Source organism: Paramisgurnus dabryanus, chromosome 2, assembly GCF_030506205.2.
Source record: "Paramisgurnus dabryanus chromosome 2, PD_genome_1.1, whole genome shotgun sequence".
In the NCBI taxonomy this organism is placed as follows: domain Eukaryota; kingdom Metazoa; phylum Chordata; class Actinopteri; order Cypriniformes; family Cobitidae; genus Paramisgurnus; species Paramisgurnus dabryanus.
Window position 1 is genome coordinate 30324192 of NC_133338.1, and position 16498 is coordinate 30340689.

The following is a 16498-nucleotide window of genomic DNA, read 5'->3' on the forward strand; positions in this document are numbered from 1 at the left end:
TGTGAGTCTCCTCCTGCAGTCCAGCGCACAAAGCCAACGCTGCTTCCTTCTGGGCACTTTGGTGCTGTTGTTACAAAGGTCAGAAGTGAACATTTTTATATCTGGTGTCCCTCTACCTGAATGCAATATTGAAAAATTACTTTTTTATGATGGTGAGTAGGTTACATGAAATGTCAAATTTTATGACATGGTACTGGGGTGAAAAGTTTAAACTCCACTGCACGACACCATTATAAACCTGTAGTAAACCTCACTACATTTAAGTTTTAGCTGGTTGTTGCGGCCAAAGATGGACCAGATTCCGGTCGGAGAATTAGAAGAGGAGAAGTCTTTGAACTAGGCTGTCAATAGATCTGCATATGCACTGATATGTCATGAAATACAATGTAATGCTCCATCTCCTTAAAGGAGCATTTCACCCGTAGAAACATTAATCTTTATTAAATGTGTTATATTTGTAGTCGAAATGTAACATACATTTAGAATTTGGTGCCTATTTGACCGAGAAAATGGGTGTTTGTACTCTCACTCCCTCAACAAAGACGTTGCACTTCCTTCTTTCAATGATGCAAAATGATGATTTTTACATCATTGAAAGAAGGAAGTGCAACACTGAAATCTGTATTTCTCCTGTCTCAGCGACAACTGGGAAAATGATGCATGACCATTCAAAAACATGACTGGGGTTCTAACTATACAAAGCTTTATGCAAATGGGTGAAGTGTCCCTTTAAGTGGAATCGGAGGGCTTTTTGCAGACACTGGAAGAGGTCAGCCCCTAGTGGCGTTTTGGTAGGGATTTCCAATTCGTCGGTCACAACGTGACGTCGTAATGACCGACTGAAAGGGAACGTCTCGGTTACGGATGTAAACCTCGTTCCCTGAAGAAGGGAACGGAGACGTCACGTCCCATTGCCACAGGTGCTGCCACCTGCTGTTACGGCCGGTCACACTTTCCGGCTTTCTCAGTGAAAAAGAAGCTAATTTCCCTATTTGCACCTGCTGCCTGCTTATATACGCACCTGGCGGGGCGGCGCCAGCATTATGCAAATATCTCAATGCCAAGTTCATTGGCGTTTTAGTATTATTAGAAGCAGATTGGTCTCTCTAAGCGAGTTCCCAATTCGTCGGTCACGACGTGACGTCTCCGTTCCCTCCTTCAGGGAACGAGGGTTACATTCGTAACCGAGACAATTCTTGTCAACAGTTGGCTTATATAGGAGTCTACGGAGGTGTGGAGGTTTTCTATATATGGATTTAAGGATGCGGGATTTACATCCTAATAAGGCAAGAACATTTGCTCATCTGCTTTTATGAAAATTTAAAGAGACCTCACTGGAGAATTAACAGAGAAGACAATTAACCCTTTAGGGGTAAAACTAATACTATAACTGTTGTGAGTGAAACATTGATGAATATCATTACTGCTTAGATGAAATGCTAAAAAAAGTTTCTGTTGAAGTGTAGCTCAACTGGTAGAGCCTGTATATGTTAAAGTATTAATATTAGTAAATGTGATCAACTGAATGTAGATGAGTGTCTCAGTGATGGACTAACAGCTGATGTTTGTGTCAAAAGGTCCATCAGCCACTACAGATCATTTCAGGAGCATCAGGCTGAGAAGGCCAACCATGACCGTATGAAGATGAGCTACAAGAGCCTCTTCACAGTATTCCACATAAACTCATAAAAATATGTGATCAGATCTTCAGTGAACATGAAATGTGTCAGAGTAGATTAACTTGACTTGTGTTTTAATGTGTTGTCTTTACAGGGAGTTCATCTCTATGTGAACAATCTGCCATACAGTTGGACGGATCAGGAGCTTCAAAGAGTCTTCTCCACGTTTTGGACCATCACCAATATGGAAAGCCGTTTTAACTTTTATTTTTTGTGTTCTTGATATCAACAATTCAATTTTCACTAGTTAAAATTTTAATTTTTGATATCAGATATTACATTTCTACTAGTATCAATGGCAATTCTTGATATCAACAAATTACATTCCCACTACTAGTAACAATGTTAATTCTTGATATCAACAATTCAATTCTTGATATCAACAATCCATGGATGTTTCTGTTCTCAGGTGGTGAGGAACGGCAGCCGCAGCCGAGGGTTCGGTCTTGTGTGTTTCACGAGCCCTGAAGCTGCAGCTCAAGCCATTTCAGCAATGAACGGTCGTGTCATTGTCAACAGACGGCTGAACGCCACCTTCTCGCAGGTCATTGACCAGGATACCATGGTGTCTGTCAGCGACTGCGACTCTCCTCCTGCAGTCCAGCGCACAAAGCCAACGCTACTTTCTTCTGGACACTTTGGTGCTGTTGTTACAAAGGTCAGAAGTGAACATATATATATTTGGTGTCCCTCTACCTGAATGCAATATTGAAAAGTTATTTTGTTTATGATGGTGAGAAGGTTACTTGAAATGTCTAATTTTATGACATGGTGCTGGGGTGAAAAGTTTAAACTCCACTGCACACCACCATTATAAACCTGTAGTAAACCTCACTACATTTAAGTTTTAGCTGGTTGAGGCGGCCAAATATGGACCAGATTCCGGTCGGAGAATTAGAAGAGGAGAAGTCTTTGAACTAGGCTGTCAATGAATCTGCATATGCACTGATATGACATGAAATACAATGTAATGGTCTACAAAGAAACAAGAGAAATAATAACAATAATCACCATTCTAAGACTTACATTAACATTAGAATAGAATAAGAATAATAGCACAGCACCACTGGTATTATCAGTAAATATACATATAAAACAAATATATCTAACAGAAATGTCATGTGTGTAAATTGGCAATATGGTCAACAATAACACAATAATGGGAGACTCATCAGCACGCACCAAGACATGCTTTTCCCAGAATCTCTCTTACGAGAATCTTTCTCTCTTAAACACACGAAATTATGCAATACAGGCAAGTATTGGCAAGTATTCTTATACAAACAGTTATGTCTTAAAGTGAACGCAAACAGTTTCAGAAAGAAGTCGGATATGAATATATGGATCCATGCTTATCCAGTCTTAAAGTGGCAGAACCCTAAAAAATCTGCTTATGTTTATGTCATTTTGTTAAGCAAACAACAGAAGGCAAAGGGAAATTACTTCTGTAGCTTTAAAACGATTAAAATATTTTTAAATATTTTAATAATTAAATTTATAGAATGAAGAAAACAGTGTTATTATTTATTTGATTTCAGTTCCAGTAGCGCCTCACTGCAGAACATGACATCCAGGGGGCGGGGTTGGATCCAGAGACAGAGCACAGCACGTCATAACCTGAAAACCACGCCCACCAGGGGGAAAACAATCCAACCGTCTCCATTGACTTTGTATTGCGAGAGGCCGCCTCCTTCTCATTTCTGGCTTATAACAAAAAACAGAATAATGCCTGAAAGCTGCTGTGTGACAATATGTACAGCTAACAAGCCAAAAAACCCAGAAATAAGTTTAAATAAGCTGTTGAGCCGTAAAACCCAGCCTTTAAGGAGAAAAAAGTGGATTGCCGATTACGTTTCCCCCTAATGGACGCAGTTCTACTAATAGAAGTACTGTAAAAAGTTGCCTGTTTCCACTTTTGTGTTTTTAAGCGCTCGTTTTTTGGGCTCAACAGCTTATAAAAACTTATTTCTGGGTTTTTTGGCTTGTTAGCTATACACCTCTTCACACAGCAGCTTTTAGGCATTATTCTGTTTTTAAGTTTTATCTGTAAATAAGTTTTTATAAGCTGTCGACCACTGCATTTTGATTGGTCGGCAGTTTAACCACAAGACACGTCATACACGTGTTGTTGCGTTACCATTTCTGCATTAAGTCGTAACTAAATTAAGTTATTGTTTTGACATAAAAACAAACTTTATTATGACTACAATAAAAGTGGTGCCTTTAAGGTGAAATGTAAGTTTTTTGCTATAATGTTTTGGAGTAAAACATTTCGGGTAAGCTTACTATCTCTTACGAAAATTAACCATGGTTTTATTGTGGTAAAAGTGTAGTAACCATGTTTTTTTTGGTGTATTGATTACTATCAGCAAAACTATGGTTTTACCACACTAACCATGGTTTAAAGGAACAGTATGTAGGATTGTGGCCAAAACTGTTACTGCAATCACAAAACTTGTGGCTAAAACTGTTACTGCAATCACACAACTGGTGGCCAATACACAACATGACAACATAAACATCAGTTGAGGGCTGCAACTAGCTCCTGCAACAATATCCTGGCCAGACCACTGTTGTCAGTGATATAAGTATTTGAAATGAAAATGTTTTCTTAATGTCTAGTGATATATCAGGGCCATTCTATCATTAATTGATATACATTTCTTACATACTGTTTATTTAACTATGGTTTTTGAAAAGCTTTATAGTCACAGCCTGACTTCCATGCTGCTGCGTCCTCATATCCATTCCACTTGGCTCATTTAGAGTCCATATAAATTCAACTCTTTACTACTTTCTCCCAATACACTTCTGTGACACAATGAGGTAAGCAAAGCTTTTAGACTATAAAAGCTAATACAAGGCACAAAATACAAGATAACGGCATCTACTCCGGTAAATGTTTTGGACAAACAAAATTTGTTTGCTTCCAATGGCCATGATTGATCACAATACGTCAGCATTTATATGCAAGATAAACTTTGAATAGCAGGGCCGTGCAGAGACAATTGGAGGGGCAGGTGCTCAAAAAATAAAAAGGGCACTTTGCTCGCTGACACGCAAGCACACAACTAAAACAAATAATAAAGTAATACAGAATAGAAAGATGATTTTAAGTCTAACGTTTTCCTTTATTGTCCTTGCAAATAGAGTGAGAGAGAAAAATCTATATAGACTGAGTTTTATATCTATATATTTATGCATTTGGCAGCCACTTTTATCCAAAACGACTTACAGTGCATTTCATTTTGTGTTTGTGTGTGTCAACAGTATATGCAGTTTTGAAATTATATGATATTATTGCATTGTGACATTAAGATATTATTACGTTTACAGTCTTGTGTTTTTGTTGTCATATTTAAAATATAATTCTATTCTATTCTAATCCTGTTCGAAATTTGTATACAAAGAGAGTAGCCTATAGTTTTGAATCGTGTTTGTGTTGTGTTTTTGCACACTTTGATGCCTTGATGACACGGCAATAAAATAATGACATTCATCTCTCCTTTCATTCATTTTATGAAGCCTCTAGTACTTTCTTTATTTTCAGGTAAACTAAAACTGGTTGCAAAGCTGGAGAGTTTTTGACTGAGTTAATAATTTAGCACGAGTATGGCTATATTACCCAACATCAGCTCACATTGTCTTTTATCAAAGGCGAGTCCAGGAATCGTAAATTCAATATGATACAAAAATTAAACGAGTTTTTTACCGTATTCATCGGATCTTGCTCCTCCAACAAACTCCGCATGACAGGTGGATGACATTAGAACAGCGCGAGAGCGATTTGAAATCAAACTCCTCCGTATGATTTCCCGAATATTTCTCGCGGTACTTTGATGTCATAAGCGTTTTGGTTCTTGCATTGCTGCGTGAAGTTGAGCACACCTAAAAACTTGAGACAGCTACCTGTATGAACTCCCGATAATAAAATAAAATAAAATAAAACATTCTTCCCATATAAAAACAATGGATGAGGCAAAGGCAGGTACGTTCTCTGCCTCATCCATTGTTTTTATATGGGAAGAATGTTTTATTTTCAGCGTGAGAAATACAAGGTGTGGCGTCACTGGCGTGTAAACTGGCTGAAGTGCGTGTGTCTCCCGCCGAATGCGTGAGACTTGATAGCCCTGTTTGCATCTAACGTTGTAGAGATGTTAATACACACATACAGCAATAAACAAAAGCTGTGCATGCTCTCCTCACGTTGTTCTTGTAAAATAATAATAATATAACAAGCATATCGCTTCGGTTCAATGCCGGCTCGAGGGGGATCCTCCCTGTCCTGCGCACCGTGTCGTGCACGTGTGGGCGCTGCCAGCGCTGTGAACTAGCTAGTGATGATCGTCCCTAAAGAGATTGTCCAATGAAAGGTCAATACGTCATCATGTGACTAATTTTATTTGCGTCTAAATTATTTTTTATTAATTTTACTAATAGTTAGATTGGGCAGGCCTTCACAAAAGGGCATTTAATTACAAAAAAATGCCTTGACAAAAAGGGCACTTTGGTCATCCAGGGGTAAAGGGGCAGGTGCTTGGGCACCCGCCGCCCCCCCCCCCTCTGCACGTGCCTGTTGAATAGTTATTTTATGCGCTTCATCTGCTTTGTGTTCACATTCTCCTGTATGCACGTGAGGGTTCAAAGGTTTAAATTGATAAGGCAGTGGACCTGCACTTTCCTCATTCTTATCACAGTGTGATTCAGGGGATTCTGGGGGGAGAAGTCCTCCACATGTTCATACCTCTCAGTACTGCTGTTCCCTTTTGGAAAGTTTTTTCAAATCGGTGGTATGAAAAAGCACTGCTGTAACAGGGTGGGTTAATGACATTTAATTGATTCTTATAAAGACACAAAGTACAGAATAGGCATACATGCTGATGATTCTGGAATTATGTCTGGTTTGATTTTCTGAAAATAGATTTTCAGCGATAAAACATAAGTGCTGCTGCTTCGATTAGATTTCTTGATGTACTCCAGCCTACACCGGTACCATAACCATCCCAGTCAAAACCTGCAAAATCTCCACACTGTCTAGGGGCGTCCTCTGGAAAGTGTCCACCTCCACCAATACAGTACTGTAAAAAGCAAGTTTTTTTATTTAATCATGCAGAATAATGTATATTTTGTTTGCAGTTCACATTGTTTAAAAGTTTGTTATTTACATAAGGCATTACAGTGAATTGTTTTCAGAACAGAAAAGTAATTTTTGATTAAATACTAGTGACTCATTTTTGTAGTAACTTACATGTTCAGTGTTACATCCAACTGGTTTAACACCAGAACAAACAGCCATGGCAGCTTTCTCATTATTGAAGACTCTGAATGTGATAAACCCAGACTCAAATTCCCCTAAAATATACAGATTCAATATAGATTCAATTTAAGAAATAGTTTATATTATATGGTAATCAATAAAGGGACTAATCTTACTTTATTTCCTACTTTTTTCCAGCCATGTTATTATATAAACTATAAAATACATTATTATCAAAGGTGAAGATAGCTGTGTCCGAAAACTCTAAATTGCTGCCTTCTGCGACAGCTTTTCAAGGTAGGAAGGCATCAAGGCATGTCCGAATTCAATGTTAGGTTTACTTCCTTTCTCCTGAGATACCTCCATTTTCTTGTCCCACAATTCTATGCGTGGGCGTACAATGAGAATGTGATTGGTCGAGCCTGGTAGAGTTTGAAAAAATAAAATGACAGCCAAGGAAGGGACTGGAGCACAAAATTTGTGCAAATAAATGTATATTTTCACTTTTTACACCTTTTAATTGCATTTCTAGTGAGAAATTAGTATTGTAGTTTGCAAATATGTGATTAGTTATCACAAAGGCGCTCTCTGTTTATATTTCAAACACGCTGCCTTTGAAGTGTGTCCGAAATCCTTTCTCTGAGCTGCCTTCATGTCCCCGAAGGCTTTGCCTCATGAGCAGTGTTGGTCAAGTTATTTTTAAAAAGTAATCAGTTACTTTTATAGTTATTTTACTAATTACTTTTCAAAAACATGATGCACAACATGAATATGCTACAGTATAAAGCAACAGGGCCCGGTTGCATAAAGCACCTTAAGTGTAATTTTCCCTTATGTTCACCCTTATGTTTCATTTAAACTTAAGGGAGATGCAAAAAAAAAAGTTTTTTCTGTTGCATTTCCATGGCAACAATAGTATTTTATAACAACAAACCTGGGTCGCTGTCATGAAACATTTAACGATTACCCTTACCTAAGAGAACCATTTAAGGGATTATACTGTATGCAACACCCTTAAATTATTCTCTCACAGTAGGTAAGGGGAATTTACCCCTTAAGTGTCATACTTAAGGGAAAAACTTAAGGTGCTTTATGCAACCGGGCCAAGACCTTTCAGCCTAATTCTATTCTTTCTGCATATTCCATCATCTAAAATTGAATCAAATGAAACATTCTCTGTTTTGACCTCTCGACGCCCACTAATTCGTGGGCGTGATGACGCCGTTTTTTTAACGCTGCTAACAATATCTATATAGCCTAATGTCTACAAACATTAATAATATTAACATTACTATACATCGTTTAAAAGGTCTACGTGTTTAGCATCAGCGTATGGTCTCTGTTTTGAGATACAGATGCTCTAGCATGATAAATTTAGTATTTTGTTACAGAAGTCCAGATGACAACATGCAGAATATAAACGGGACTTCTTACCTTGGTGTTAATATAACAATCGCGAGTCGAATCCGGTCTGTTTCAGATGTGTGAATAACACATAAAATCAGTCTAATATAATTCATCAAATGACCATTTTTGTCCACAAATGCGTATAATCCATGAAATATAGATATATAGTCTGTTGTTTACATCAGATTTCGCGTGAACGTGTATGAGATGGAGCCACATCGGTCATGTCAGCTTGTCCACAAATCCGTATAATCCATGAAATATAGATATAGTCTGTTATTTACATCAGCTTTCGCATGAACGTGTATGAAATGGAGCTGCAGCGGTCATGTCAGCTGGGGGTTCAGGGTTTTTTTCACTAAGTTTCACATTCCTGTACAGCGGACGCTGATGTTTTTGTCACCTTTAACTGTGTTAAACTCAATGTAATGTCGGTACTTCCAAGCGCTCCATGTTGTCTCTTCATGTTCAACACTACACTGACTGATGGCGCGGCGCTCATACGTCATTGTCACTCGACTCGCGTCACGACACGAGACAGTTTCACGAAACAAAATTAAGGTTAAATAATGCAGTAACGAAGCCTGCTTACGGGGGAAGTAACAGTTATCTAATTACTGTTTTTGCAATTGTAATCCCTTACGTCGTTACTTGAAAAAAGTAATCGGATTACAGTAACGCGTCACTGCCCATTACTGCTCATGAGGCAGCAAGGAAACAAGTCACTGCCTTGAGTTTTCGGACGCAGCCTATATAAACTACTTGTTCTTTTCTTCATAGTGGATAAAGGTTCTTCGGTCTATAAAAAGGTATGAAGAAGTGCTTCTTTTAAAGGGATAGTTCACCCAAAAATGAATTTCTTTATTCTGATGAACACAAAGGAAGATAGTTTGAGGAATGTTCATAACCAAACCGATCATAAGCCCCATTCACTTCTATAGTAGGACAAAAGAATACCATGTAGTGAATGGTGTCCACAAACGGTTTGGTTACAAACATTCCTCAAAATATCTTCCTTTGTGTTTATAAGAACAAAGAAATGTATACAGATTTGTAACAAGTGAGTAAATGATGAATTCTGACAGAATGACAGAATTTTCATTTTTGGGTGAACTATCCCTTTAAGAACCATTTGAGAACCCAAAATGTTTATTCTATGGCATCACTGGAATGAACATTTTCAGAACCTATATTAGAAGTGGATAAATAAATCTGTTGATAATATTGATATACATAAAAATGGCTTGAAATTAAATGAATATTGAGATATTATCACACCTCTTGCATGAGGACCATAAAGGGTTTTGGTGTATTCTGCATCACCACTGTCATACACAACTGGAATAGAAGGTCCATCATCCTTGCGACAGTCCCCTATTCCAAAACTCACTGGGTATTTCTGAAAAACAGATAAAGATTAATTGAGTATTTATAGTAGTATTTGTAATTGAGTATTTTTACAATAATGGTACTGTTTTGCACAATGTTAAATAGTATCTATGTGTCACGACAGGGTTGTAAGGACAGGACGCAAACGCAAGGTTCAAAATAAATAACATTTAATAATAAAAACACGAGGGAAACAAGGTGAAAGCAGGAACACAGGAACATAAACACAGGAAACAGACAGGGTATCAATGACAATAATCCGGCAACCGGTGTGACAGAACAAAGGCATATAAATACAAAGACAATTAAACATAAGACAGGTGTAGTGTATTGGAGTAATGAGTCAATGAGAGTCCAGGTGAGACGGATCAGTGCAAAACACAAAACATGTCACGGACTAGCTGTGACATAACCCCTCCCTCTACGAGTGGCTACCAGACACTCACCTAAACACAAAACAAAAACAAAGTCTGGTAGCGAGAGTCCAAGGGAGGGGTGGAGGGCTTGGGGACCCTGGCGAAGCCGGCAGCCGCCGGGATGAGACCAACAGGACGGTTGGCCGAACTGCGCCAGGAGAACCGGAGCGATCGCTCCGAGAACCGAGGCAGACGAATTACCCCCCTCCTGGGAATCGTCGACGATCAGATGCCCCCGGAGATCATCTCCCATCCCCTCGCGGAAACGGAGACCCTCGCTCGGTAGCCACCCCGGGGAAATGATCGGGCGTGGTCCGTTCCGGATCCCCCTGCGAGCAGGATGGTGGTCCTCCGAGGGACCGTCGACGACGACTCAACCGTTGGGGGACCGCCTGGGCCGATCCTCCTCCCGCAGGCCCGCAGGAGCGAGCGATCGCTCACGGTGGTCCCCAAGAGACATCGGGGCTGATGGGGAACGAACCCCGATGTCACTACTCCCCCTCGACGAAACTCCTGGGGGAGCCGCCCTCCGTGAACCTGCTGCGTCCAATATGGCCGGATTATTCTGTCACGACAGGGTATCAATGACAATAATCCGGCAACCGGTGTGACAGAACAAAGGCATATAAATACAAAGACAATTAAACATAAGACAGGTGTAGTGTATTGGAGTAATGAGTCAATGAGAGTCCAGGTGAGACGGATCAGTGCAAAACACAAAACATGTCACGGACTAGCTGTGACACTATGAGTAATAGTATCTATGATTATTCTTTAGTATTTTTCAAGGTTCTTTTCATTATGTAACAACCAACATCATCCAGTATTATTATAACTGTCAAAAATCTCTGTTTGATCAGATTCATCAACCTTCTTTAGACTTATAAAACTTGACAACTTGACAAATGATAATACGATTGAGTAGTGTTTTCAATAGATCATGACGGCAGCAATGCCAAGATCATGGGTATGATTATTTGGGAACCCACAGCCGTATACCAACAATGCATTGTAAGTGGCTATGAGATGTCTGCTGTAAATGACCAGTAACAAAAACTCATTAACCTTAAATAATCTGAAAAGGTTTCCACCGTTGTCACTTAAGAAGTGAGATGTAGTGTGATATCGCAGGATTGAGGCAGATTTCCACTGCTCCATCTGAACGTTATTAGGAACGTGCCACACAGACACATCTTGTGCTGCAATGTCAAAGTATCCAGGATTCTGTGATAGATGGCACAAAGGCAGTCAATTCTATGTAATGAGCCTTTTTAAATTGTAGTTGTATAACAAACACAAAATCTACAAATGTCTATTTGAAAAGTAATATTATATTAATTATATAAATTATATATTCATTATTAAAAACACCTTGTAGTCATCGCTGGTAGCAGCCAGTGCTGTTCCAAACGTGACTGTGTTTGACCACGCTCCTTCCCCTTCAGGGCGGTTGGGGTTATTGCCCTGCTCACTTGACCAGCGATCACCAACAGTGCATTTTCCATACATGTTGTTCTCGTGCACACTGGACACCAACGTCCAGCCTCCCCCCGCTGTGGTCATATCACAGAACGTCTGGTAAATCACCCCATTTTCTGTGGTCAGATAGTATAGGCCATCTGTGTGGACAAAAGCAATTATGTCAATAGTTAAATGCTTAGAATAAAAAGAAGAAGAATAGAAAAAATCTTACCGTCATTAATGTTGTACTTCTCCTGAATTTCTTTGCAGCTTCGAGCCTTATATCTAAATCTTTCCATAAGATTTTCAGATTCATCAGTGGTGCAAGTACAAGATGTTTCTTTATCTTGAACTAAAAATATGCCCTTCACTGCAGAACCTTAAAATGTCATGTTAATTAAAAATAGTGTGAAAAACAACAACTGAGGCATTCTTCAAAGCACTTTGAATAAAATATCAACTCAAATATAATACATTTGGATGTTTTATGTGAGTTTAAAGAGCAAAAAGTAAATCAGTTTATCACTTACATTTAGTAGACTCACAGAACCGTAAATTCAGTGAGAGACTGATGAAAAGAATTCCCCAAAACATCTTTGTGTCAAAGATAGTCTGCAAACAAAAGGAAAAATATTGACCAACCCAAAGACTGTAATAAATCACCAATAGGTTTGTGAAGAGCTTTTTTTTAAGCCAATAGTTGGTGGAGCTTGGTTGTCGCCATTTTGGCCATATGTCACCGTGCTTCACTCGCTGATAACCGAAAATGGGTAAAGACGCGGAATGTGGGTGAAACTGAGGTGGCTGCTTGCTGAAACCACACCCACCTAGCTCGACGATAGTGACAGCATTGGCAGTTTACACTTCACTCAAGTAGCCAAACACTGAATTAGGCTTAATATAAGTTAAAAGGGTGAGTTACAAAATAATTCACCCCACTAACAGTTGTCATGAAGGGCAAAATTTGCTACAGGTCAAAAGCTTTACCAAGCTGTAAAAATAATATTTTCTGCTGTAAAATTGGGCATTTCAACTAATCAAGATGCCCTCATCCTTGTTGTTAGGGATGTGGCAGCTGGCCTACGGGAAATAAATGAATCATTGAATAAACTGTTGCTTAGCAGCCAAGGAAATGCATATATGTGAATAAATATTCACGCTAAATGTTCCAAAGTTTTTTAATATGCCTTAAAACTTTTGTGCAATTGTTTAAAATACTTTTAAAAGTTCCATTTGTTTAATCATAGAATTATTAAATCACTGATTCTTGAAACTTTGGCAAAAACATGTGTCACAGGTAGGGGTGGACCCAGATGTAAATAAGGTCACGCCCCTTTCCCCACCTCGAGGAGATTCCCAAAGCCACCCCAATGACCAGACACACAAGGTAAGCATAAATTAAAAATGTACTTTATTTAATTTAATTAAAAGGGTAAATAGGGAAGGGAAAAAGGGGAACTTAAAATAATGGCCACTCTAGGCTCTCCTCCACCACCAACTGGATCTCCGCACAGTCCATTCTCTTGGCGTGCATTACTCGTTTTTCCTTTCTCTCTACAGGTGGCCACTAGGACACAAAAACACTGTTATTTGGACTTCGAGTATTTCTCACCGGCTCTGCTGTTTACAGCTCTCTGGGTAGGTATCACATTACACAGTCTGTTCTCCAATTATTCACTCTCGTTCTCCTTTCCTTTACAGGCAGCTTGGACACAACAACACAGTTAGTGCGACTTGGATACTTCTCACCTCTCTGCTGTTTACAGCTCGGGCATATGTGACTGTCCACAGTTCGTTCTACTGACGTTCAATCTCGTTCTCTCTTCCTTTACAGGCAGCTTGGACACAACAACACAGTTAGTGCGCTTGGATACTTCTCACCTCTCTGCTGTTTACAGCTCGGGCATATGTGACTGTCCACAGTTCGTTCTACTGACGTTCACTCTCGTTCTCTCTTCCTTTACAGGCAGCTTGGACACAACAACACAGTTAGTGCGCTGGGATACTTCTCACCTCTCTGCTGTTTTCAGCTCGGGCATGTGTGACTGTCCACAGTTCGTTCTACGGCGTTCTGGTCGACAATGTACAGGGGCGGCTTACGACAGCTGGCCTGCACAGAAAGACGAACGACGATGGTTTTCCTAGGGGGCGCCGGGGGCAAAAACCCTCTCGGCGGATGCGCTGGTCAGCAGGGGGCGAACGTCACACCGTCTCACCGGGCCGAGCGCTGCCCTATCCTCAATTCCCGTAGGCCGATCGAATACCGGACAGGGGCGCCCCTTTGTAGAGACCACGGGGCGGCGGAACTCCTTCGCCTCTCACTTCTGCCACAAGATAGAACACACAGGTAAAGTAGCAATGTACAGGTTCGTGGTTGTACTCACACACGCACTGCCAGCTTCCCAATCTTCACCGCCACACTCTGCAACTGTCGACACACTGGACGGGCGACTTCCAAAAACCCACACCGTCACTTTACACTTGAATCGCACACAGCATACAATAATTGATGTTGCTCACAACCGTCAGCCTCTCCGTCTCTCCTTAGTGGAAGGGGTGATGCGGGGTACGTCTGACAAGACACACAGCACTTGCACAGCAACCCACAGCAAATACACAGCACCACTTCAACGTGAAAAGTTTTCAAATGACATGGACTCACCCCCCCCACACTACAAGTGTACACACGAGACGCCCAACGTCCTCCTCTTCGCTAAGGTCAAATGGGGGCGATGGTACCACGGCCGGAGCTTTTTAGTTCTGTTGCTATGGCTGCTGAATCCACTTATTCCTGCGGCCCACCTACCACGCTAAGTCAGGGGTAGGGCCGCCTTCCTGGAGGCGTCCGATAATACACAGGTTAGTAGTTATGCTTCAGTTATCCAGAGCCAATACTCACAGCGATCCTCTTGATGATTAGTTTACAAAACTGCTTCGTTTCCTTCCTCCTTGGTTACTCCAAGCGTGTCACAATCACCGTTGTTTTCTTCTACCCACAGGGTTTCCTCTACGGTAACATCCACTGAGAACTTAACTGCACACTCTCTCTTCGGGGTGCTCCTTTTCTCCTTCCACGTATCGCCTTTCTTTCGCCCCAGGCAGCTCCTGTCTTCTCTCCGCGCGCTCCAAGTGCAGCCCGGATCAACGGAGCCTGCGGGCTCTTCAAAAGGTGCGTGTTTACTTGTCCTGCCCTAGGCAGAGGAGCTTTCCCCGCGCCGATCCCCTCTCGTTTCCGAACTCCCGAACTGTGATTTAACTGTGCTTTTTGTACTCCTCCATGTACTCCAGTTGTCCAATTACCCGGCGATCTCTTTAACTATGCACAGCTGTGCTTAATCGGCTGATTACAGCCCTCGCGAGACCGCCGGATGTCCGGTGTTTCCGTTCTCCGGTCTGGGCGGAAACATCCGGGCGGAACCAAAGTTTCCCGACTTTTGGTTCCGCCCAAAAGATCGTCACCTTGTGACACATGTTCCACTAAGTAAAGTGCTAATTCTGTTGGAAATTAATAACATTTTCATGAAGAAAAAGAATCAATGTTATAATCAGGGGGTCCTTAGCACATATAAGGTTCTTTAATAGGTGTATTTTTATTAATTTAATGATAATATGCTGGCCCATTGCCTACAAAATCAGCTGTCCTCGGTTAAGAGATAATAATTTCTGTTAAGTTGAAGAAAAGGCAATGGATCCCAGTGCAGATAACAGAAAACTTTATTTAAACAATAATGGGTGCAAACAGACAGTAGCACGTCTGGGCGCAAAGGCCACTCCGAGGCAGACGGCTGGAGGCGGGGAGCAGACACAGGCACTGGGGAGAAGAGCCACACACATTTGGTCTCCGGCCAGACAAACGAACGGTGGGAGACAGTATCTTACAACAATAGAAAATCCAACACGACACAGTAAGGGAATCCGCAATCAGCCTGGCAACAGGCACCCGAAGCAGATGAGGAGGGGAATCCTGCGGCGGGCAGAGAGAGTGAGAGTGTTAGAGGTGCTGACAGGAGGAACTGGACAGCTCCAGAGGTGAAAGACCGCCCTGCTGGACAGCGGCAAAGCCGCGATGAGCGTCCGCCGCTACAGCTGGAAAAGCAGTCTTAAAAGCAGGCAGCTGAAGTTAGCAGTCCTTAACATACTTTGACATCGCGGTACTTTGACATCACCAAGAGGTCTGCATAGCGTCAAATGAAGTCGAACCTGCAGTGTAGCTGCTTGCGCAACACTGTAAACAAACAGTCCATGTGGAGAATTGAACGAGTGGACGAGTGCTGTAACATAAAATCCAGAGAGTTTACAACGCACCAATAAAATACAATAAGCCGGTGTTTATGTCCTGATGGTTTTTAGCTGCCTTCCAGCATGTGTGCTTATGCTTCACAGTGTTAAACTTCCTTTCTCTGTGTTCATTTATATATGCGTTCAAGCTGTATATGATCTTAAACTTCTGTGAGGATTGAAGATCGTAAACAGTTTATTTATTTTAATTAACAGTTGAGTAACTTTTGGCCCTGAGTTGGATGTTGATTAACACTAAAAATCAGTCCAGTTTCCCCAGCTGTAAACCCATTGGCTGTTAAAGTCTTTTTTTCTTATAATAAACTGACATGTTGATAACACATTCAATTAATGTGTTTATGAGAAGACTTTCAGAATGCTCTCAGTTACATACAGATCCATACTGTATGCATCTGTGAGTGTGGTGGTGCTTATGGGGTGTCGCGCTGGGACGAGTGAGCATAAGGGTGAGAGAGAAAAATCAGAGTATACTCACTACAAAAATCTAGACTACACCACTGAAAATAGGTCTTTTCTTTACTCCTGTTAATGTTGCAGACAGTTCTGTTAAGTCAGCTTCCGTCAACGACCAGGACAACTCAGCTAGGGCC

General features: G+C 40.9%; 1 protein-coding gene across 1 annotated transcript in view; it reads right to left on the reverse strand.

Moving 5' to 3' along the window:
• Positions 1-6496: 6496 nt before the first annotated feature.
• The window catches only part of LOC135749290 (intelectin-like), a 31864-nt gene continuing 21862 nt past the window's right edge, over positions 6497-16498 (reverse strand). The window contains exons 2-8 of the mRNA XM_065267846.2: positions 12140-12221; positions 11842-11988; positions 11520-11767; positions 11214-11372; positions 9622-9742; positions 6928-7031; positions 6497-6757 (exon numbers count right to left, since the gene is read on the reverse strand). Of these exons, the coding sequence (XP_065123918.1) occupies positions 6605-6757; positions 6928-7031; positions 9622-9742; positions 11214-11372; positions 11520-11767; positions 11842-11988; positions 12140-12203 (996 nt within the window). The 5' untranslated portion in view covers positions 12204-12221 and the 3' untranslated portion in view covers positions 6497-6604. The remainder of the gene's footprint in view (positions 6758-6927; positions 7032-9621; positions 9743-11213; positions 11373-11519; positions 11768-11841; positions 11989-12139; positions 12222-16498) is intronic.